Source organism: Somniosus microcephalus, unplaced genomic scaffold, assembly GCF_052327205.1.
Source record: "Somniosus microcephalus isolate GS21.2 unplaced genomic scaffold, FLI_Smic_1.0 unresolved_chr5, whole genome shotgun sequence".
NCBI lineage: Eukaryota > Metazoa > Chordata > Chondrichthyes > Squaliformes > Somniosidae > Somniosus > Somniosus microcephalus.
The window spans coordinates 36,732,594-36,755,943 of record NW_028225183.1 but is presented as its reverse complement, the minus strand read 5'-3'; the positions used below and the strand labels follow the sequence as shown (position 1 = coordinate 36,755,943).

Genomic DNA, 23,350 nt, shown 5'->3' with positions numbered 1-23,350 from the left:
ATAGGAGCAGGAGTAGGCCGTTCGGTACTTCGAGCCTGCACCGCCATTCAATATGATCATGGCTGATCCTCTAACTCAATACCATATTCCCGCTCTCTCCCCATACCCCTTGATGCCTTTTGCGTCTAGAAATCTATCTATCTCCTTCTTCAAAACAATCAGTTACTTGGCCGCCACAGCCTTCTGAGGTAGAGAATTACACAGGTTCACTACCCTGTGAGTGACGAAATTTCTCCTCATCACAGTCCTACATGTACTACCCCGTATCCTGAGACTGTGAACCCTCGTTATATACCCCCAGCCAAGGGAAATATCCTCTTTGTATCGAGTCGGTCTAGTCCTGTCACAATTTCATACGTTTCAATGAGATCCCCTCTCATTCTTCTAAACTGTAGAGAATAGAGGCCTAGTCGACCCAACCGCTCCTCATACGACAGCCCTGCCATCCCATGAATCAGTCTGGTGAACCTTCGCTGCACTCCCTCTATGGCAAGTATATCCTTTCTTAGGTAAGGATACCTGAACTGCATACAGTACTCCTGGTGTGGTCTCACCAAGGCCCTGTACAGGTGTAGTAAGACAGCTTTTTTCCTGTATTCAAATAAGAACATAGGAACATAAGAAGTAGGACAAGGAGTAGGCCATATGGCCCCTCGGGCCTGCTCCGCCATTCATTAGTATCATGGCTGATCCGAACCTAGACTCAGGTCCACTTCCCTGCCCGCTCCCATAATCCTTAATTCCCTTATAAGCTAGGAAACTGTCTATGTCCGTTTTAAATGTATTTAATGTTGCAGCTTCCACAGATTTGCTACCCTCTGAGTGAAGAAGTTTCGCCTCATCTCAGTTTTGAAACGGCAGCCCCTTATTCTAAGATTATACACCTAGTTCTAGTCTCACCCATCAGTGGAAACATCCTCCCGGCATTCACCCGATCAAGCCCCCTCACAATCTTATATGTTTAGATAAGATCGACACTCATTCTTCTGAGTCCCAATGAGTAGAGGCCCAACCTACTCAACCTGTGCTCATAAGTGAACCCCCTCATCTCCGGAATCAACCGAGTGAACCTTCTCTGAACTGACTCGAGAGCAAATATATATTTTCTTAATTATGGAAACCAAAACTGTACGCAGTATTCCAGGTGTGGCCTCAGCAGTACCCTGTATAACTGAAGCAAGACTTCCCTGCATTTATACTCCATTCCCCTTGCAATAAAACCCAAGATTCCATTGGCCTTCCTGATCACCTGCTGTACCTGCATAACAACCTTCTGTGTTTCATGCACCAGGACCCCAGATCCCTTTGTACTGTAGCACTTTGCAGTTTCTTTCCACTTAGGTATTAACTTGCTCTTTGATTTTTCTGCCAAAGTGCATAACCTCACACTTTCCAACATTATATTCCATCTGCCAAATTTCTGCCCACTCACTTAGCCTGTCTATGTCCATTTGCAAGGTTTTTTATGTCCCCCTCACTCACTGCTTTCCCTCCCAAATCATCTTGCAATGAAGGCCAACATACCATTTGCCTTCCTAACTGATTGCAGCACCTGCATGTTTGCTTTCAGTGACTGGTGTACAAGGACAGCCAGTTCCTTTTGTACATCAGTATTTCTAAAAATTTCAACATTTATGTAATACTCTACATTTCTGTTTTTCGAACCGAAGTGGATAATTTCACATTTATGCACGTTATACAACCATGTATTTGCCCACTCACTCAACTTGTCTAAATCGCCTTGAATCCTCTTTGCCTTCTCCTCATAACTCACAAATCCCACCAAATTCGTGTCGTCAGCAAACATGGAAATATTACATATTTCCCTCAACCAAATCATTGATATATATTGTGAATAGCTGGCGCCCAGGCACTGATCCCTACGGCACCCTGAAAAGATCAATTTCTTCCTACCCTCAGTCTCCTGTCTGTTAAACAATTTTCTCTCCCTGCCGGTATATTACTCCCAATCCCATGTGTTTTATTTTTGCACACTGAACTCTTGTGTGGAACTTTATCAAAGGCATTCTGAAAATCCAAATACTCCATGTTAACAGTTTCTCCCTTATATATCTGCCAGTTACATCCTCAAACATTCCAGTAGGTTTGTCAAACACGGTTTTCTTTTCAATGTAAGGCTTTTGACAAAGACTCGCATGGGAGACTGGTCAAGAAGGTTAGAGCCCATGGGATCCAGGCCAATTTGGCACATTGGATCAAAATTGTCTTAGTGGCAGGAGGCAGAGGGTGATGATCACAGGTTCTTTTTATGACTGGAAGCCTGTGTACAGTGGTGTACTGCAGGGGTCAGTGCTTGTTCCGTTGCTCCTTGTAGTATACATCAATAATTTATGTGAGAAGTAACACAACACCAGGTTATAGTCCAATAGCTTTATTTGAAATCACAAGCTTTCAGAGCGCTGCTCCTTCGTCAGCTGAAGTGGAGAGATGCATATAGGCACAGCATATATAGTCAGAGAGCACTGCCAGATGATTACAGGTAATCCTTCTAAGTGCCCTTTATCTCACCTCGGCAGAGAGATAATCACAGCAATCAAAGGTGTGAATCGAGTCCCAACAGGTCAGTGAGGAAAACATTACATCAAAGAACAATGAGGTGGGGTCATAAGGGGTCAAATGTTGCAGATGCTGGGGTCTGTATGAAAAACAGTAAACAAGCAAAAAACAATTTTTTGCCTGAAATCACAGCAGGTCTGGCCGCAGCTGTGTAGAGAGAACAAGCCAACGACGACTCGAGTCTGGATGACTATACGCCAGGTGGGGTTAGATGTAGCGTGACATGAACCCAAGATCCCGGTTGAGGCCATCCTAATGAGTGCGGAACTTGGCTATCAGTTTCTTTCGACGATTTTGCGTTGTCGTGTGTCTCGAAGGCCGCCTTGGAGAATGCTTATCCGAAGATCAGAGGCTGAATGTCGTTGACTGCTGAAGTGTTCCCCGACTGGGAGGGAACACTCCTGCTTGGCGATTGTTGTGTGTTGTCCGTTCATCCGTTGTTGCAGTGTCTGCATGTTCTCGCTGATATACCATGCTCCGGGGAATCCTTTCCTGCAACATATGAGGTAGACAACTTTGGCCGAGTCACATGAGCATGTACCATGTACCTGGTGGGTGGTGTCCTCATGAGTGATGATGGTAGCTGTGTTGATGATCTGGCATGTCTTGCAGAGTTTGCCGTGGCAGGGTTGTGTGATGTCGTGGTCGCTGTTCTCCTGTAAGCTGGGTAATTTGCTGCGAACGATGGTCTGTTTGAGGTTAGGCGGCTGTTTCAAGGTGAGTACTGGAGGCGTGGGGATGCCCTTAGCGAGGTGTTCGTCGTCATCGATGACATGTTGAAGGCTGCGAAGAACATGGCATAGTTTCTCTGCTCCGGGGAAGTACTGGACGACGAAGGGTACACTGTTCGTTGTGTCCCTTGTTTGTATTCTGAGGAGGTCTATGCGATTTCTGCTGTGGCCCGTCGGAACTGTCGATCGAAGAGTCGAGCATCATATCCCGTTCTTACGAGGGCGTCTTTCAGCGTCTGTCGGTGTCCATCGCGTTCCTCCTCCTTTGAGCAGATCCTGTGTATTCACAAGGCTTGTCGATAGGGGATGGCATCTCTAACGTGGTTAGGGTGGAAGCTGGAGAAGTGGAGCATCATGAGATTGTCCGTTTCAGGAAAGGATGCCCCAGATCATGGTACATCAGCGAGGCCATGCAGAAACTGCGACAACGGATGAGCGGATACCGCACAACAATCGCCAGGCAGCAGTGTTCCCTCCCAGTCGGGGAACACTCAGCTCCGAACTTCGGGTAAGCATTCTCCAAAGCGGCCTTCAAGACACACGACAACGCTCTACACATTTGCGGCCGGGCCTGCTGTGATTTCCAGCAAAAAATTGTTTTTTGCTTGTTTTTTGTTTTTCATACAGACCCCAGCATCTGCAACATTTGACCCCTTATGACCCCACCTCTTTGTTCTTTGATGTAATGTTTTCCTGACTGATCTGTTTGGACACCATTCACACCTTCGATTGCTGTGATTATCTCTCTGCCGAGGTGTGATAAAGGGCAGTTAGAAGGTTTACCTGTAACCATCTGGCAGTGCACTCTGACTCTATATTCTGTGCTTATATGCATCTCTCCACTTCACCCGATGAAGGAGAAGTGCTCCGAAAGCTTGTGATTTCAAATAAAGCTGTTGGACTATAACATGATGTTTTCTGATTTCTCACATTTGTCCACACAAGTCCAACACTGGCATCTCCACAATATCAATAATTTAGATATGAATGTAGGATGTATGATCAGGAAGTTTGCAGATGACACGGAAATTAGTGGAGTGGAAGACAGCAAGAGGGAAGCCTCATGCTACTGGACGATATAGACGGGTGGAAAATTGAATTTAACCCTGAAAATTCTGAGGTGATGCATTTTGTGAGGACAACAAGGCAAGGGAATATACAATGAATGGTAGGATCGTAGGGAGGACAGAAGATCTGAAGGACCTTGGTGTGCATGTACATAGATCCCTGAAGGCAGCAGGGCAGGTAGATAACGTGGTTCAAACGCATATGGGACACTTGCCTTCTTTGCCGAGGCATAGAATATAAAAGCAGGGAGGTTATGATGGAGCTGTACAAAACGCTAGTTAAGCCACACTATAGGAAGGATTTGATTGCATTGGAGAGGGCGCAGAGGAGATTCACCAGGATGTTACCTGGGCTGGAGCGTTTCAGCTATGAAGAGAGACTGGATAGGCTAGGGTTGTTTTCTTTAAAGCAGAGAAGACTGAGTGGGGACCTGATTAAGGTGTACAAAATTATATGGGGCACAGATATGGTAGATAGAAAGGAACTTTTCCCCTTAGTAGAGGGGTCAATATCCAGGGTGATAGTTTCAAGGTAAGAGGCTGGGGGTTTAGAGGGGATTTGAGGAAAAACTTTTTTACCCAGAGGGTGGTTGGAATCTGGACCTCACGCCTGAAAGTGTGGAAGAGGCAGGAACCCTCACAACATTCAAGAAGCATTTAGATGAGCACTTGAAACGCCATAGCATACAAGGTTACGGATCAAGTGCTGGGAAGTGGGATTAGAACAGATAGGGCTTGATGGCCGGCGTGGACACGATGGGTCGATGGGCCTCCTTCTGTGCTGTATAACTGTATGAATCTCTGATTATTTTGCTCATTTATATCACAATCCCCCTGCCTGATGTTTATGTCTACATTGTCCTTCTCCATAGTAAACACAGACGCAAAATATTCATTTTAAACCTCACCTACATCTTCTGGCTCTACACACAGATTGCCACTCTGGTCCCTAATGGGCCCTACTCTTTCCCTGGTTATCCTCTTGCATTTAATATACTTATATATAGCACTTGGAAAATAGTGACAGGATCGGACAAATTCAGCATGGATTTACAAAAGTTAAATCATGATTGACTAAACTACTGGAATTTTGAAGGATTTAATTGGTAGAACAGATAAGGGAGAATGAGTGCATGTGGTGTATTTGGACTTTCAGAATGCTTTCGATAAGATCCCGCACAAGAGTTTAGCGTGTAAATTTAAAGAACATGGGAATGGGGGCAAGTTACTGAATTGGATAGAGAACTGGTTGGCAGATAGGATGCAAAGAGTTGGAATAAACAGTTATTTTTCCGAGTGGTAGGCAGTGACTAGTGGGGATCGGTGCTAGGACCCCAGCTAATCACAATATATATGAATGATCTAGACGATGGAACTAGTTGTAATGGGGCAGAAATTCGGGTCAGGGGCTTGCCGCGCGTGCAAGCCCCCGATCTACACTTACCCGACGCGCTGGCCGTTGAGCATCAGCGATGCCTGGAATTCCTGTTTTAAAATGTTGACTCCCGGGCAGCGTCTGACGTCACGCCGCCCAGGAGTGCAGCCAGCGCGAAGCCTGGAGCACGCAGTGCAAGTGAGACACGCCCCTTGAGGTCTCATTTTAAAAGGACACGCCCCCATTGTTTCTCACAAGCTGCAAAGCATTTTTACATGTAGAGCAGCATTTTAAATAGGTTTTTGGTATTTTTATGAAGTTTTTGATAACTTTTATAAACGTTTACTTTTTTTGAAGAATCTGAAGTAGTTTTAAACAGAATTAAAGCCTTTTAAAAGCCCTGAAAGCATTTTTTCATTCCATTTATTTAATTAGCAAAGTCGTCGTCGTACGTGTCTTCACAGTGTTCCCTTTGGGGAAATGTATGAAGTGGTGGAAGGATTTCTGGCCGTGATTAACGCTCCTTCTGTGATCGTAACCATCTTTGTACCAGCCATTAGGGTGGTTAGACCTATGGCGGGAGGGTTTTATGGGCTCCCACAACCTATACGAAGGGGGGGGGGCCACCCACACCCACGGACGCAAATATCCCACTGGATGTCAACCCAGAATTTAGAGCCAGAGCTCCGACTCCACTTGCCGGGACTGTCTGGAGCGGGGTTAGAAACCCTACGCCATGTGGCCCAGCGGCGGGGATGCTACTACTACGCCAAAGGCCCACTCACATTAGCAACAAGAAATGGCTGGAATGAGCACAATTCACGGCATTAAAATAACTCACAATTGAACTGATGATGACCTCAGCAATCTCCTCAACGCGGTGGAGGCGCAGCGCCTGCTCATCATTGGTAATGAGAAGTCCAAGGCGCCGCAAAAAGGACAGATGATAGCTTGGTCTTTCAAGTGGCAGCATAGGGCTCCAGTCACGGGGAGGGATAAGGCGCAGGAAACGTATGGGTGTCACCTTTTGCACGGAGTGGGCCTTTTGCGTAGCGGTAAGCATCCCCGCTGCTGGGCCAGAAGGAATAGGGTTGCGAGCCCCGCTCCAGACAGTCCCGGCAAGTGGAGTCGGAGCTCCAACTATAAATTCTGGGTGGACATCCAGTGGGATACTTGCGTCTGCGGGTGTGGGTGCCCCCCCCCTCAGATGGGTTGTGGGAGCGCGTAAAACCCTCACGCCATAGGACTAACCACCCTAATGGCTGGTATGAAAATGGTTATGGTCACGGAAAGAGTGTTAACATGGCCAGAAATCCTTCCAGCACTTCATACAGATCCCGAAAGGGAACAGTGTGAGGATAAGTACGATGATAACCTCTTGCGCAATGCACCTCCTTGGACCCACAGTCGCAGATGCGAGGGGGCAAATCGTGCAATTGTTAAATTTTTCATTTTATTGACTTGTAAAATGTTGGCCCAGTAATTCCGTTCCAAATGCGTGAGTACGATTGTGGTGCTCACGCATCTGGCAGGAGGAAATGCCGGTTTTCAGCATGCACAGCGCATGCGGGGAAAACCGGCATTTCCTGTCCTCTGAATGCAGGGGTTCAGAGGCAGAATGCATGCAACTGCACAGGCAGCGCGTGCGCAGTAAAATTCGCCGGTTTCATTCATGCTTTCATTGAGGTTAAGTCCTTACAACTTACACATGAAAAAAGCATGAGTACAGTTGCTCCAGAGGCTACGGAGGAAGATATATTTTATCGTGGAGCTTCTGAAAGGCAATATTTTTGTTTGGGAAAGGGAGGAAAGTTATTTTAAGAAATGCTGAGCTAAGTTTTAAAGTTTATTTTTTTTTTTAAACGGGTTTTCAGTACTTTAGGTAGAAGGAGCAATTGTGGCTATGTCAATTGAATTTGCTCTGTTTATTAAATGTGAAAATGACGCCAACATTTTTAAGAAAGAAACTTTTCATCAGTAATATATTCTTTTAAGTAATTATGTATGTATGTCTGTATATATTCCTTTGTGTATATGTATGTATATATTCCTCCACTTGTGTATGAATGTATGTTTTTAATTATGACTTTCAGAGAAAGTAACTTATTGGAATATCATAATTAAATACATACCTTTATACACATTAGTAAAGGAATATATACATATATGTAAAGGAATATATACAGACATACATACATAATTACTTAAAAGAATATATTACTGATGAACCGTTTCTTTCTTAAAAATGTTGGAAATGTTACATTACTCATTTTAGAACAGTCATTTTCACATTTAATAAACATAGCAAATTCAATTCACACAGCCACAATTGCTCCTTCTACCTACAGTACTGAAAACCCGATTAAAAAAAGGAATTAAACATTAAAACTTATCTCATAATTTCTTAAAATAACTTTCCTCCCTTTCCCAAACAAAAATATTGCCTTTCAGAAGCTCCACGATAAAATATATCTTCCACCGGAGCCTCTGGAGCAACTTTACACATGCTTTTTTCATGTGTAAGTTGTAAGGACTGAACCTCACTGAATCCATGAATGAAATCGATGAATTTCACTGCGCACGCGCTGCCTGAGCAGTTGCATGCGCTGTGCCTCTGAACCCCTTCGTTCAGAGGACATGAAACGCCAGTTTTCTCCGCATGCGCTGTGCATGCTGAAAACCGGCATTTCCGCCGGCCAGACGCGTGAGTACCCCGACCGTAGGCACGCGTTTGGAACGGAATTACTGGGCCAATACCTCCAAGTTTGCAGACGTCATAAAGCTGGTTGGGCGTGTGTGCTGTGAGGAGGATGCCGAGACAGTCCAGTATGATTTGGAGAGGTCGGATTATTCGGAAGATGCATGGCAGATGCAGTATAATGTGGATAAATGCGAGATTATTCACTATCGTGGCAAAAACAGGAAGGAAGGCAGATTATTATCTGAACGGCAATAGATTGGGAGCAAGGGAAGTGCAACGCGACATGGGTGTCCTTGTTCACCGGTCGCTGAAGATAAGCATGCAGGTGCAACAGGTGGATAAGAAGGCAAATGGTATTTTGGCCTTCATAGCGAGAGGATTCGAGTACAGGAACAAGGATGTCTTTCCACAGTTGTACAGGGCCTTGGTGAGACCACACCTTGAGTATTGTGTGCAGTTTTGGTCGACTTATCTGAGGAAGGAGGTTCTTGCCATGGAGGGCGTGCAGCGAAGCCTCACCAGACTGTTACCTGGGATGGCAGGAATGACGTATGAGGAGAGATTCGTCGATTGGGCTTATACTCGCTGGGGTTTAGAAGAATGAAAGGGGATCTCATTGAAACTTGTAACATTCTAACAGGACTGGATAGACTAGATGCAGGATGGATGTTCCCGATGGCGGGGGAGTCCAGAACCAGGGGCCACAGTCTAAAGATAAGGGGTAAGCCATTTAGGACAGAGATGAGGAGGATTTTCTTCACCCAGAGAGTGGTGAACCTCTGGAGTTCTCTACCATAGAAGGCTGTTGAGGCCAATTCATTAAATATATTCAAGAAGGAGTTAGATATATTTCTTAAGGCTAAAGGGATCAAGGGATATGGGGAGAAAGCAGTGACAGGGTACTGAATTTGGATGATCAGCCATGATCTCATTAAATGGCGGAGCAGGCTCGAGAGGCCGAATTGCCTACTCCTGCTCCTATCTTCTATGTTTCTAAATTTCTATTATACAACTTGAGGTTTTGCTTTATTTTGCCCGCCAGTGTTTTTGCATGCCCCTCATCGCTCTCCTAATCGCATATATAAGTGCCCACCTGCACTTTCTCTATTCATCTTGGTCTCCCAATGTTTTCATTCCTATGAATCTGCCAGAAGCCTGCCTTTTTTTCCTAATCCATTCTTGTATGTCCCTTGACATCCAGTGTGCGATGGGTTTTTTGGTCCCACCGTTGACCTGTACGAGAACATGATGCCGTTGTACTCTCTCTATTTCCTTTCTGAAAGACTCACACTACTCTGATGTGCATTTTCCTACAATTAGCTGGTCCCAGTCCACTTTGGTCAGATCCTGTCTTATCATGTTATAATTGGCCTTCCCCCAAATTGGACACTTTATTTCCGGTCCATCTTTGTCATTTTCCATGTCTTCCTTAAATATCACCGAATTATGGTCGCTGTCACCGCAATGAATGCTCTCCTACTGACACTACTAACACTTGCCCGGATACATTCCCTAGAATTAGCTCCAGTACCGCCCCCTCTCTTTCAGAACTTTCTACATGATGGCTCAAAAAGTTATCCTGGATGCACTGTAAGTATTCTGCCCCCTCTATGCCTTTCACACTCTGACTATCTCAGGTTATATTGGTGAAGTTGAAATCCTCTACTATTATTACGCTATTGTTTCTACACTTCTCTGAGATTTGCCAACATATCAGTTCCTCTATCTCCCCCTGACTGTTTGGCGGCCTGTAGTACACTCCCAGCAAAGTGCTTGGCCCCTTTTTGTTTTTAAGTTCTACCCATATGACCTCGTTAGAGGAACCTGCTAAGATAACCTCCCTCCTTACAGCAGTAATTGAATCCTTGATTAATAATGCGACAACCCCTCCTCTTTTACACTTCCCCCTTCTCGCCTAAAAATTCTATACCTGGGAAATTTGAGCTGTCAGTCCGCAAACATATCTCTGTTATTGCAACAATATCTGACTCCCATGTTTTTATCACCAACATCAATTCATCTGCCTTACTCGCAAGACCCCTTGCATTAAAAAAATGCCATCCAGCGTTGCCATACTCCCATGTGCTGTTACATATTTGCTCTGTCTTCCAGGCTGACTTGTTTTTTCTGATATATGTAGGTGTGCATCACCCGCTACTATAGCTCCAATCCTTATCCCATCCCCCTGCCAAGTTAGTTTGAACCCCCGCCCCCCAACAGTACTAGCAAACAGGACATATTAATATTCGGAGTCGTCCGACATGTCAGCGAGAGGGTCTTCTATGTCCTCCCTACCCAGCTGGACGTCAGCCAGCTTTTGTTCCAAATCCAGACATCTTTCCTGAAGAGACTTCTTCACGTGTTCCGCTTCCTCTAACTTTTTCTGGGCTTTCAGCAAGTTGTTTACTAATGACCTCATTTGTGATTTTAATACTTCAACTTCCTTTGGAGATTGATTGATCGGACTATTCAATCCCTCTACCGGAGCAGTTTTTTCAGCGTTCTGTTGTTCAACCTTGACATGAGTCAGCGTACTTTTGGTATCTAAGGGTTGCTCTGCTGCCATCTTCTCAGTCTGTGTTGCAACCTCGGCTATTTCAATAACTTTTGAGAGCTCCAAACCCTTCTCCTCTGACGATTTAAGCTCATGTTCATGGCCCATTCTTACGGTCTCTGTGTTTCTTACAGTTCCCTTTTCTTCCACTGAAAAGATTTCCAGTTGCATCTGTTCTTCAAGTCGTTGGACCTCGGCCATTGCCGCTTCATATTTATTTTGTGTTTCCTTTAATAATTTAACGAGTTCTTGGACATCCTGTATTCCCTGTTCTGGTATGTCTTCCACCACTAATTTTTTTTCTATGGATTGAATCCCTAACGATGAGTCAGCCTTGGCCTGAAGCTCATCAAACATTTCCTGCAGACTTTGTAAATCTTGCTTAAGGTCAACCTTTAGTCGTTCATATGCTTTCACTAACACGAGCATTTCGGAAGTTGCCAAGTTAACCCCTTCCAGGATTGTAGTCCGAGCCTGTTCATACTGTTCTTTCAACTCGTTACACTCTGCTTGCAACAAGTCGTAGAGGTGAACTGGAATACCATCCTGACTTCCTGAAGATTCCTCTTCCTTTGGATCATTCTGTGTATATTCTAGTTCCTGAACAGCCTCAGGGAGATGTGATTGGTACTTGGCCACGATGGCTCTATGGTCGCTCTCTGCTTGAGCGAGCTGTCTCTGTTGTCTTTCCAGGGACTCCCATTCGGTGTCCCAGAACTTTTTCATCTTTTCCATCTCTTGTACGAGACGGGCACTCAACTGTTCTAATTGTCCTTGTACTTTGACATAACGTTGAGTTCTAGCCCGTTGTTCCTCCGTAATGCATATGTCTGTAACTTGAACAGACTCAGAATTCTCTGTCTTTATGCACGCCATCAATTTCCCAACCTTAGTCCATGAGTTCATGTTAACCTTGTTTTTCATACATAAGCTGGACTTATCGTCTTCCGGCTCGGAGTCTGAGCTGCTTGTCTGCACCGAGTCCTCACTCGTCATTGCTTGTCGGTAGTGCCATTCCATGTCTATTTCCTTGATCCACTCCCGTCCCAGAAGTGGTGGTCCTCCCTCAGGTAGTAAGTACAGATACATTCGTGGGTGTTCTTTACCCCTATCTCTCACCTTGACTCGTATTTTTCCCAGGGGGTATACATGATGCCCTGTGTATGTCTGTAATACGAATTTGGTATTTCTTAAGGGTATGTGAGAGAATAGCCGGTGATAGTCCTTTTGGTTGATGACTGATACAGCTGATCCCGTGTCCAGCTCCATTCGTACTTGGACTCCAGCTATTTTTAGTGTGACCCAGATCGTCTGTAGATCAGTTACTTTACCCACATTGTGGATTCTCAGACTATCCAACTCCTGGCTGTTTGGGTCTGAGTCTGAATTTTGTTCGTCTGAACTCTTTTCAGCCACCTGATGCACCTTGTTGTACTTTTCTTGTGGTGGTGGCTTCCTTTGTTTGTTGGTCTTCTTTCCGGACCTGCATACATTCGCGATGTGACCCAGTTTGCCACATTTCCTGCACTCTTGATTCTTAAACCAGCACTGATTCTGGTCGTGCGTTGTCTTTCCACAACGGTAGCATTTGGAAATGCTTGCAGTCGTTTGGTCCACCCCGAGTGCCGCCGCCTTTAGCTGCATTTCCGCCGTTCCTTTCGCTGCGGCTTCGTGCGATGAAGCTATGAGGACAGCCCTGTCCAGTGTGAGGTCGTTGTCCTCCAGAAGTCGCTTCTGCATTCCTTCTTTGGCCAAGCCGCATACGAACTTGTCCCGCAGCGCCTCTGTCAAATTCCCTCCAAACTGGCAGTATTTCGCTAGCTTACGCAGTTCAACTAAGTATTCCGCATTGCTTTCATCTTGCCTCTGGGTTCTGGCGTAAAATTTAAATCGTTCAGCCAGCATCAACGGTGTGGGGTTCAAGTGATTCTTCAGCACTGCTACGATCTCTTCGAAGGTCTGGTCCACTGGTTTAACTGGTGCTATTAGATGTTTCAAAAGCCCGTATGTTTTTGCTCCCATCGAATTTAACAAGGTTATTGCCTTGTCGTCATCCTCAATGTCGTTGGCTGCGCAATATATTTCTATGCGTTCCACATACGTGGCCCAGTCTTCTATTTCAGCATTAAAATCATTAATATTTCCTCGCTTAGGCATCTTCTTCTCTTTTCGAGCACAGTACAAGTATTTCTTTACTTATTATTAATTTTCTTCTCTTCTTGAGAACACCACAATATTGCTTTACTTATACTTATGTTTCCCCTCTTCTTGAGAACACCACAAGTATTGCTTCACTTATTTCTTGTTTCTGAAATTTCTTATTAATTTTCTAAGATGGCGGTTTCACGCTTCTGCCATCTTCCCCAGCGGTTTTCCCGCGAAAAATGGCGGCTTTCCCGCGCTTCTCGCTCTCCCCACCCACTTCAATGGCGGTTTTCCCGCGCTTCTCGTCGCTCTCCGCCATCTTCAATGGCGGTTTTCACCCGTTCCCCGACGCTGACTTTCAGCCCGACTGCGGCCCTTATCTCCTGTGCGATCGCTGGTGCGCCGCCCGCCCGAAGCAGTTCTCGGCCTCTGGCTCACCCGCTCGCGCGGCTCTTGCTCGCTCCCTCCCGGGCTCTGGCTTACCCGCTCGCGCGTTTCACCACAGCTCTTATCAGGGATTGCGATTGCCCTTATCTCCCGATCGGTGGCCCTGTCTTTGCAGCCGACGCTGCTCGGCTTACCCACGAGGTTATGGAGGCTTCAGGGTCCTAATGCCTGTCGCTTCCAGTCGCTGGAAGCTGTCAGGACTTCTGCTGCCCTTCAGTTTTCAGTGGGGTGTTGAGGATTGAAACCTCTCTTCAATGTCCTGTCTTTGGACGAAGCCGCCGTGGAATAACTGCCGCAGGGTTCGAACCGACTCGTCGCCAAGGTTAAGTCTGTGGGTTGTATTATAAATAATCACAGACTCCACGGTTAATAAAATAAAGCATGTCTTTACTATTCAGAGGCTCGGGCGATTCTGATCTTGTTAACGCATCACAACCCTTATATACTGGTGTGGTCACTATCGGTATTACAGTATACATGAGCCAATAAATAGTGCCACCCTAAAGTAGTGCTCTTAAAGGCGAACGGTCACATTCTATAGTTCCCTTAAAGGTAAACGGTTACATACACAACAGACCTCACCCCTCTTTCTACCCATGTCGTTGGTACCAATTTGAACCACGACCTCTGAAGGTTTGCTCTCCCCCTTCAGAATGCCCTGCAGCCGTTCAGTGACATCCTTGATCCTAGCGCCAGTGAGCCAACATAGCAACCTGGAGTCACGTCTGCGGCCACAGAAACGTCTATCTGTTCCCCTTACGATAGAATCCCCTATCACTATTGCTCTCTCACTCTTTTTCCTCCCCTCCTGTGCAGCTGTGCAACTCGTAGTGCCACGGACTTGGATCTTGCTGCATCCCCCTGAGAAACCATCTCCCCGATCAGTATCCTAAACTGAAAATCTGTTGGAGAGGGAGATGGACCTAGGGGACTTCTGCTCTACCTTCCTAGCTATTTTACTCTGTCTGGCGGTCACCCATTTCCTGTTTGCCTGTGCACTGTTTAACTGCGGTGTGACGACCTCGTTAAACGTGCTATGCACGAAGATCTCAGCTTCACAGATGCTCCACAGTGACTCCAGCCGCAGCTCCAGCTCCGAAGTGTGGAATTCGAGTAGCTGTAGTAATAGACACTTCCTGCACATGTGTTCGCACTGCACACCGAAAATGTCCCTGACTTCCCATATAGCACAGGAGGAGCACTCCACATTGCCGAGCTGCCATGCCATGTCCTACCCTTAATATACTCCCTTTTCTTCCTTTAAATTAAAGAATATTAAATACACTAGGGACCTTACTTCCCTTTAAACATTACTTACTCTGAACTAGAGACTTTACTTTTAATTTAACGACTGGCCTGTAGAAATAGTCACCAGGTCCTATTAACAATCAGCTCCTTCCCTGATTGTCACGTTGCTTTTTTGCTTTCGCAGGTTGTTGTTTGACTGCTCCCGCTCTCGGACACTTTCCTTGGTGCAAAGTAAGAAACAATTCCCAACTCGCAGCATCTGTTTAAACGTCACTTAACTTTCAGTCCCATTAAATTCTCCACCACTATTTTTTTAATAATACTAATTTACTTTAATTCCTCCTTCTCACTAGATCCTTGGGTCCCTTGAATTTTCGGGAAGTTATTGCTGTCCTCTTCTGTGAAGACAGAACCAAAGGATTTGTTTAATTGCCATGCCATTTCCTTGTTCCCCATTATAAATTCTCCCGCTTCTGACTGTAAGGGACATACATTTGTTTTCATTAATCGTTTTCTTTTTATATACTTGTAGATGCTTTTACAATACGCTTTTATGGTTCTTGCAAGTTTACTCTTATACTGTATTTTTCCCCTCTTAATCAATCTCTTGGTCATTTTTTCCTGAACTCTCAGCTGCTCCCAATCCTCTGGCTTGCTACTTTTACTGGCAAATTTTTGTGACTCCTCCTTGGATTTAATACTATCCGTAATATATTTTGTTAGCCATGTTTTGGCTGCTTTTCCTTTTCTGTTTTAGCGCCAGAAAGGAATGTATAACTGTTGAAATTCATGCATTCATTCCTTAAATTTTTGTCTGTTCCTATCCACCTTCATGTCTTTTAATGAAGCTCCCTATTTTATATTCCCTGCTTTCCAATTCTCGGCCTCTAGAAATGAATGCCAGGGTATTCTTAGCTTTCCTAGAATCATAGCATCACCGACATTTCTGGCACAAAATGAGGCCATTCGAGCCATCGTGTCTGAGTCTACCGATAAAGTGCCATCCAGCCTTATCCCATTTCCCAGCTCTTGGTCCATAGCCTTGTAGGTTATGGAACTTAAATGCATAGCCAAGCACGTTTTAAATGTGATGAGGGATTCTACCTCGACCACCCTGTCAGCCAGTGAGTTCCAGAACCCCACTCCCCTCTGGGTGTAAAAAAGCTTTCCTCAACTTCATTCTAATCCTTTTACAATTTACTTTAAATCTATGCCTCCTCTTTATTGTCCTCTATGCGAGGCGATGCAGGTGCTTCCTGTCCACTCAATCTAGGCCCCTCATCATTTTAAACATCTTATTCAAGTCTCTCCTCAGACTTCTCTGTTCCATAGAAAACAACGCAAGCAAACCCACCTTAGTTATGGCCTTATTAACCTGCGTCTCAACTATAAGTGATTTGTGTGCCTGTACCCCCAGTTTCCTCTTCTCCTCTACACCATTTAGATACTTTTTTTCCAAGGAGTAATTGCCATCCATATCACAAGTATATTGGTTATTCCACGTATACCCTTCCACATCAGACTTTTTATATAAATACATATATAATAGTAAACCATCATTCTGGATGGAAATTGGCAGGGGCGTTCGTTGATCCATTGAAGAGTCCAAGGGGATAGTGGAGGATTCATTGACTGGGACGGATCAGTAGTTGGTGAGATTATGCCTCAGTAAAGGCGATGTGTGTGAGGATCAGTGGAGGATTCATTGACTGGGACGGATTAGTAGTTGGTGAGATTTGGCCTCAGTAAAGGTGATGTGTGTGAGGAGCAGCAACAGCAAAGGAGCGGGAACTGGTTTTGCTGCTCGCATGAAACGATTGATAAAACTCTCGATGGGCCTTTCAAAGAATGCCAGGAGAGGCACAGAGGGTCACTGTGGACCTGTTCACGAATAATTCAATTCTAGAAATGCAGGGGATTGGAAACCTAGTGGAGTAGTGAAGTGTTGGGCTATTGGCCGTTAATTAAGGGCAGAATAGAGAAATACAGAAAAGAGCGAATTAATAAAAGGGATATGGGACTCATGGCAGATTGACACTTGAACTCCTGCAGCTCATCTCTGGCTCAAGCCAAATGTCAGTACATGGGGTGCTAACAAAATGATCCACTTGTGTGATCAAAATCAGTAATCGTGACATTAAGTAGAGCATTTGTCCGGTCAATCACATGGAACTGAATTCAACCTATTGACGTTGGTAGCGAATTGATAAGGAGTTAGGAGACAGAGAGCAGGGATGACGGGTATGTAATCTCATTGGCAGGATGTGATAAGTGGTGTCCCCAGGATTCTGTAATGTGGCCTCATGTTTTCACTGCATTGCTCTATGAGTTACAGGAATGAATATAGTTCATTACATCCAAATTAATGTCGAAACTACGTTCGGTGGCATTGCAAATTCAGGAGCTAGCAGCAGAATGTTGCAAGGGGACTTTGCTAGATTAAGTGAGTGTGCAAAACTCAAGTTGATTCACTTCAGTGTGGTTGGAGTGAGAGTTCACCCACTTTAGACCTAAGCAAGATATACATTCCACTTGGAATGCTGAGTGCACTTTATAAACCAACACCAGATTAAGGATGTAAGAACATATGAACAGAACTAGGTCATGAGCCCCTCTAGCCTGTTTCACAAATCAATACTATCATTGCTGATCTGTATCCTAACTCCATCTACCTGGCTTGGTTTTATAAAACGTATTACCCTTTCTTAATACAAATCTACTAATCTCACTTTTGACATTTCCTATTGATCTAGTCACAACCGTAATTTTGAGTGAGAGTTCAATGTTTTCAGCTTACTTTGTGTATAGAAGTGCTTCATCACATCACCCCTGAAGGACCTAGCTATAACTGTAAGGTTATGCACGCTTGTTCTGTACTCTCCCACCAGCTGAAATAGTTTCTCTCTTTCTAACAGATCAAATCCGTTAATGAACTTAAACAGCTGAATTAGATCACCCGTTAAGCTTCTGTACTCGAGCGAATGCAAGCCTAGACAATGGAACATCTCCCCATAATTAACCCTTATTGACCTGTTATCATTCTGGTCAATCTCCGCTGCACCCCCTCCAAAGCCAATGGGGCAGATTTTGCGGTGTGTATGGCGGCGTACTCTGAGAGTGCTCCGTCACATTTACTGCAAGTTCGGGATTTCCACAAGTGCTTGCACAGGCACTAACTCCCGAAGTTGTGATTGTTCCAGGTTCGCCTTAACACATGATCTGCACCGATGGGGAAGTACTAATGAAAGGTGCAGATTTGGGCGAATTACAAACTGCCTAGCAATTACATCCGCAAATCTTACGGTTACTGAAAATGGGCACAAGAGGCTGTGTCACATTTTAAAAGATCTGTGACTGTAAATTGTGGACGTTTTGGTGGAGGAGACTTTTTTGTTGTTTGAGTTTAATTTTACTTATTTGGGAAGTTGAAAAAGAAAGTAAAATAAAATGAAATTCTAACAAATTTCAGTGAAAAAATTATTCCAAATAATAAATGAACAAGATAACTTATATAATAATCTCTCTTTATCATGGAGAATAGATTTGTTTATTACCAGCCTAAATGAGGTCTGAATAATATATTTAATACTGAAAATTAACTTTGAATATATGGTTGGGAATCTCTTTCTGAAGTTCAACAACATTACCTGTAAGAGATAAAGGACAATTTTAGCCCTTTACTGAGGATCAAAAAAGGAAGTTGTATCCAAAGGGACTAATAGATTGTGGGTCTGGATGAAAGCATAAAACAAAGGATTGATATATGAAGTAAGACCAGATAAACTATCTTTTTTTATAAGTTTTGATAAGTTTTGAAAAAATAGTGTCAATTGAAGAGACTGAAAGAGCCTTTTCTGGGCGTGGTTTATCTTTAACAGAATTTATGGGTGTTTCTTCCCTTACGCAGAGGATGTACGCTGCACTCCTGGCCTTAGTGATGTCATACGTGGCACACAACTCTGCATCGCCAAGGAGCAACTATCCATTCTCTGCATCTCTATATCTGTATCTATGCGCCCGATGCAATTGTTGGGCCATTATATCCTTCCTAAGGCCCGCTTCCCTGATCATAATGCAGTTACTCCAGACGGGGTCTAGCCATAGCTCTGTACAGCTCCAGTTACTCCAGATGGGGTCTAGCCAGACTCTGTACAGCTCTAACTTAACTTCCACCGCCACGTATTCCAGCTCTCTTGAGATGAAACACATTATTCCATTAAACTTTGTAATTATCTGTACCTCTCCACTAGATTTTAGCTATCCCTGTACTTCGACCTTTAATTCACTCCATGTTTCCAATTTCCCGAGCTTTTTAGCAATTAGAAAATCGAAGAATCTTGTTTGTACGTCCAAAGGGAAAGAACTCACACTTTCTCTCTTTAAATTCCATCTGCTACTGTCTTCCCGCTCACCCAATCAAACAATGTCCCTTTACAACTTTTTGCTCACGTGTGCATTATGTACTGTGCAACCTAACTTATTTTCGCCAGCGAAATTTGATATATGGCTCTCTATTCCTTCATCCAAGTCAGTTATAAATATGGTGAAAAGCTGAGTTCCCAGTACAGATCCCCGGGGACACCTTTATTCACATCCTGCCAATGTGAGTTCAGAGCCATTATCCCTACTAACTCTCTCCAACAAAATAACCATTTCATTTCCAATTCAATACGTTGCCTTCAATTGCACGCATGGCTACTCGAATGCCTTCTGGATGTCCCTATAAATAGCATTCATAGACAGTTGTTTAACTCCAATTATGTACCTTCTCAAAATAACAATTGGTTCGATAGACGTGATTTGCACTTTACAAATCCATGCTGGATCTCTCTGGTCAGTTCATGTCTCTCCAAATGCTCAGTCACGCTGTTCCTAATAATAGATTGTAGTGCATTCCCCAAAACTGATGTAGACTGATGGGCCAAAAATTTTCAAGTTCATCTCTCCTCCCGTCGTAAATAAACAGTGCCTGTTAGTTTCCAATCGAATTGGCCAATTCATCAATCGAGAGACTTTTGCAAGTTCATGACTAACACATCAGCAATTTCCTCACCTAGTCATATTAACCTCCCCCACCCCTCCCGCCACACGCCCATCGGGTAGAAACACTCGGGTCCTGGAATTTTTTTCTATCTTTGATGTCATTATCTTCTCCATCACCATTTTTTTACGTATATTGAACCTAGATATGTCTTCCTATATTTATTGTACTTTTCCTTGAATCGCTGACCAAAATGTTAGAAAATAAAGACATCTCTCATAGTACCTGAGCAATGAAAGCTACTGAGATGCAGACATGCATTACTGCTACAAACTTCACAAGATGATGCATTACAGCAATGAATTTCAATTACATAATAACAAATTCATTTATTGAGCAGTTTGATATTTAATTGCTCAATTTCATTATATTAGAGAAAAGCGTCGACACTAACCTTGAGAAACGATTCTCCGAGCCCCAAAAACCACTAAAAAGAGAGAACATGAATCAGTTACTCAAACACCAAAACCTTTAGCGGCTGAATATACTGACTGACTGCCGTGTATTGTTTTATGGACATTTCACAGTGTAACTGAGTTGGTGATATTCTGGCTCCTTTTACTTCAACTCCCGCTCCAGTACATGAACACATAATGTAGGCAGACACTAATTACAGAGAGTTCCAGATTTACACTACACTTTGTGTGAGAAAGTATTTCCGGTTTTCACTCCAAATTATTTAGCATCAGTTTAGATATCCTGCTCCTTGTTATAGATTCACCCACCGTGACTGAAGAAATTCTACCGAGATGTTCATTTGCATCTAATTCCAATAATGCACGGCAATTAACAAAATGTGCCCTTGGGCCTAATGACACAAAACACGTGAAATGATAACAGATCCATTTTGTGGCTTTGTGACAACGGCACTGAAAGACAAATGAATGCAACTGCATGGAATGTGGGTGCAAACACTGAGCATCTTTACAGATCTCCACATGCGGCTACACCACGATACAGAATGGCAATGGCAGAGCCGGAGCTCCATTATTGAATGGATTCAGGCATTACCAGGGGCAATTTTGTTTGGAGACGTTGTTGATTAAGAGGTTAATGCAGCTCTGTGTCTTAGTAGTGTATTAGTCTCCGCGCACTGTGCAGATCTCTGTCTCAGTGATATGCTCAGCTCCAGCAGACTGAATGAGGAAATGGAATTAAAATACATTCCTGGATCTGAAAGCTGCCTGAATTATTCACCAGAAAGCATTAGTTGTACAGACAGTACACAGACGCTCAACTATATCAAAGAGCACCTAAAATTGTGATGCAAGACGGAAAAGAGAAAGAAGTATAATCAAATAAAGGAAAATGGTCAGTACTGCAGACAACAGTAGCAGCAGTTAGGTGTGAAAACGGAAGCCTGCGGTTTCAAGCCGAAGGAGCTTTAATTCATAAAAAGCGGCACTTAGCTGCTCACAGAAAGAACAAAGTCTCAGAACCAAAGAAAATACTAAAATATATTTACTACAATATACAGTGACTGTGTTAAAATCATTCTCATCCAGTTTCTCTCTCGAAATCTTTAATGCCCCCGGCATTATCTGTTCATGTTTGAGTGCAGACACTGAGTGGGTTGCTTGACGCGAGTTCAGCAGTGGTGAGCCCGGCAGAACTTTAACCTCCTACCGCACATGCTCGCTCTGCAGCAGGCAACAGATATCAAAGAGCTACATCACGACATTTGGCCGAGGCTTCCTTCAGTGGCCTCGGAGCATTAAGCTGAATGGTAGCGCCAGTACCTCCGCTTGTTGGAGATCAGGGAACACAGCAAGGAGCGGATGTTAATCATTCAGTCTTACTATGATTTATTTCTTAGCTCTGCACTGCAGGCACTTACTGAGCTATCAGGAGACCAATATGCTCCACTATTCTCCTGACAATATACACAATTCTCCAAATCCATTCCAGTAACAAATTAAAAAGTGCCGTATAAAACCGAGAGATGATCATTTACTTCAACTTTTCCAAAAAGGAGATTAGGAGACCCATCAACACCCAGAGAGTGGACACAATGTGGAAAATGGGACCACATGGTGTAGTTCCGGTGAATAGCATAGATGCATTTAAGATGAAACTAGTTGCTAAAATGAGGGAAAAAGGAATAGGAGGATATGTTGATAGTGTCATCTGAATTCGATTGCGAGGTGGCTGGTGTTGTGTAGACCTGTTGGGGCCGAATGGCCTTGTCTCTGTGCTTTTATTTCCATGTAAATCTATTTAATTTCAGGCTGAAATTAACAATGACAGCAAATGCTGTAAACGGAAGCCTGTGGTTTCTGCTCTGAAGCATTTCTCCATTGGCAGGTAGTATGTTAACCCCTGACAGTAAGTACAATACATCAGAATCAAGAATGTATATATACACTTCGAAAAAGTATTTTTTGGCAATCTTTCTTATACACTTTCAACCGTATAATTCATTAATTGGTGTCCATAATTGTGAAAGGACATACTTGCTCTCGAGTCAGTACAAAGAAGGTTCACTCGGTTAATCCCGGGGATGTGGGGATGTACATATGAGGAGAGGTTCAGTAGATTGGGACTCTACTCATTGGAGTTCAGAAGAATGAGAGGCGATCTTATTGAAGCATATAAGATTGTGAAGGGGTTGGATCGGGTGGATGCAGGGAAGATGTTCCCGATGATGGGTGAAACTAGAACTAGGGGGCATAGTCTTAGAATAAGGGGCTGCTCTTTCAAAACTGAGATGAGGAGGAACTACTTCACTCAGAGGGTGGTAGGTCCATGGAATATGCTGCCCCAAAAAGCTGTAGAAGCTACATCATTACATAAATTTAAAACAGAAATAGACAGTTTCCTAGAAGTAAAGGGAGTTAAGGGTTACGGGGAGCGGGCAGGAATTTGGACATGAGTCTAGGTTCGGATCGGTCATGGCCCTGTGGGTAGCGGAGCGGGCCCAGGGGCCGTGTAGCCTGATCCTGCTCCTATTTCGTGTGTCAAATTTTGTTAGATTCAGGAGATGGTTCTGTGATAGTGGATTGGCGGTTAGGATCAGATCAGCCATGATCTTATTGAATGGCGGAGCAGGCTGGAGGGGCCGATTGGCCTACTCCTGCTCCTATTTCTTATGTACTTATGTTCTTATGTTCTTAATTATTGGATAATAATTAAGGAGTCAATTACTGCTGTAAGGAGGGATGATATATTATCGGGTTCCTCCAATGAGGCCATATGGGTGGAACTTAAAAACAAAAAGTGGGCAAGCACTTTGCTGGGAGTGTACTATAGGCCCCCAAACAGTCGGGGGGAGTTAGAGGAATAGATATGTAGGCAAATCTCAGAAAAGTGCGAAAATAATAGGGTAATAATAGTGGGGGATTTCAACTTCCCCAATATAAATTGGGACAGTCAGAGTGTGAAAGGCTTAGAGGGTGCAGAATTCTTAAAGTGCAACCAGGAGAGCTTTTTGAGCCAACATGTAGAAAGTCCTACAAGAGAGGGGG

The 23,350-nt window shown here is 44.0% G+C and overlaps 1 protein-coding gene across 2 annotated transcripts in view; it reads right to left on the bottom strand.

Moving 5' to 3' along the window:
* Window positions 1-23,350, bottom strand: part of LOC147087898 (Fc receptor-like protein 5) — a 91,197-nt gene that overhangs the window by 51,303 nt on the left and 16,544 nt on the right. For both annotated transcript variants that reach the window (XM_085977969.1, XM_085977970.1), the window contains exon 2: window positions 20,281-20,313. In XM_085977969.1, coding sequence (XP_085834095.1) covers window positions 20,281-20,313 — 33 coding nt within the window. The remainder of the gene's footprint in view (window positions 1-20,280; window positions 20,314-23,350) is intronic.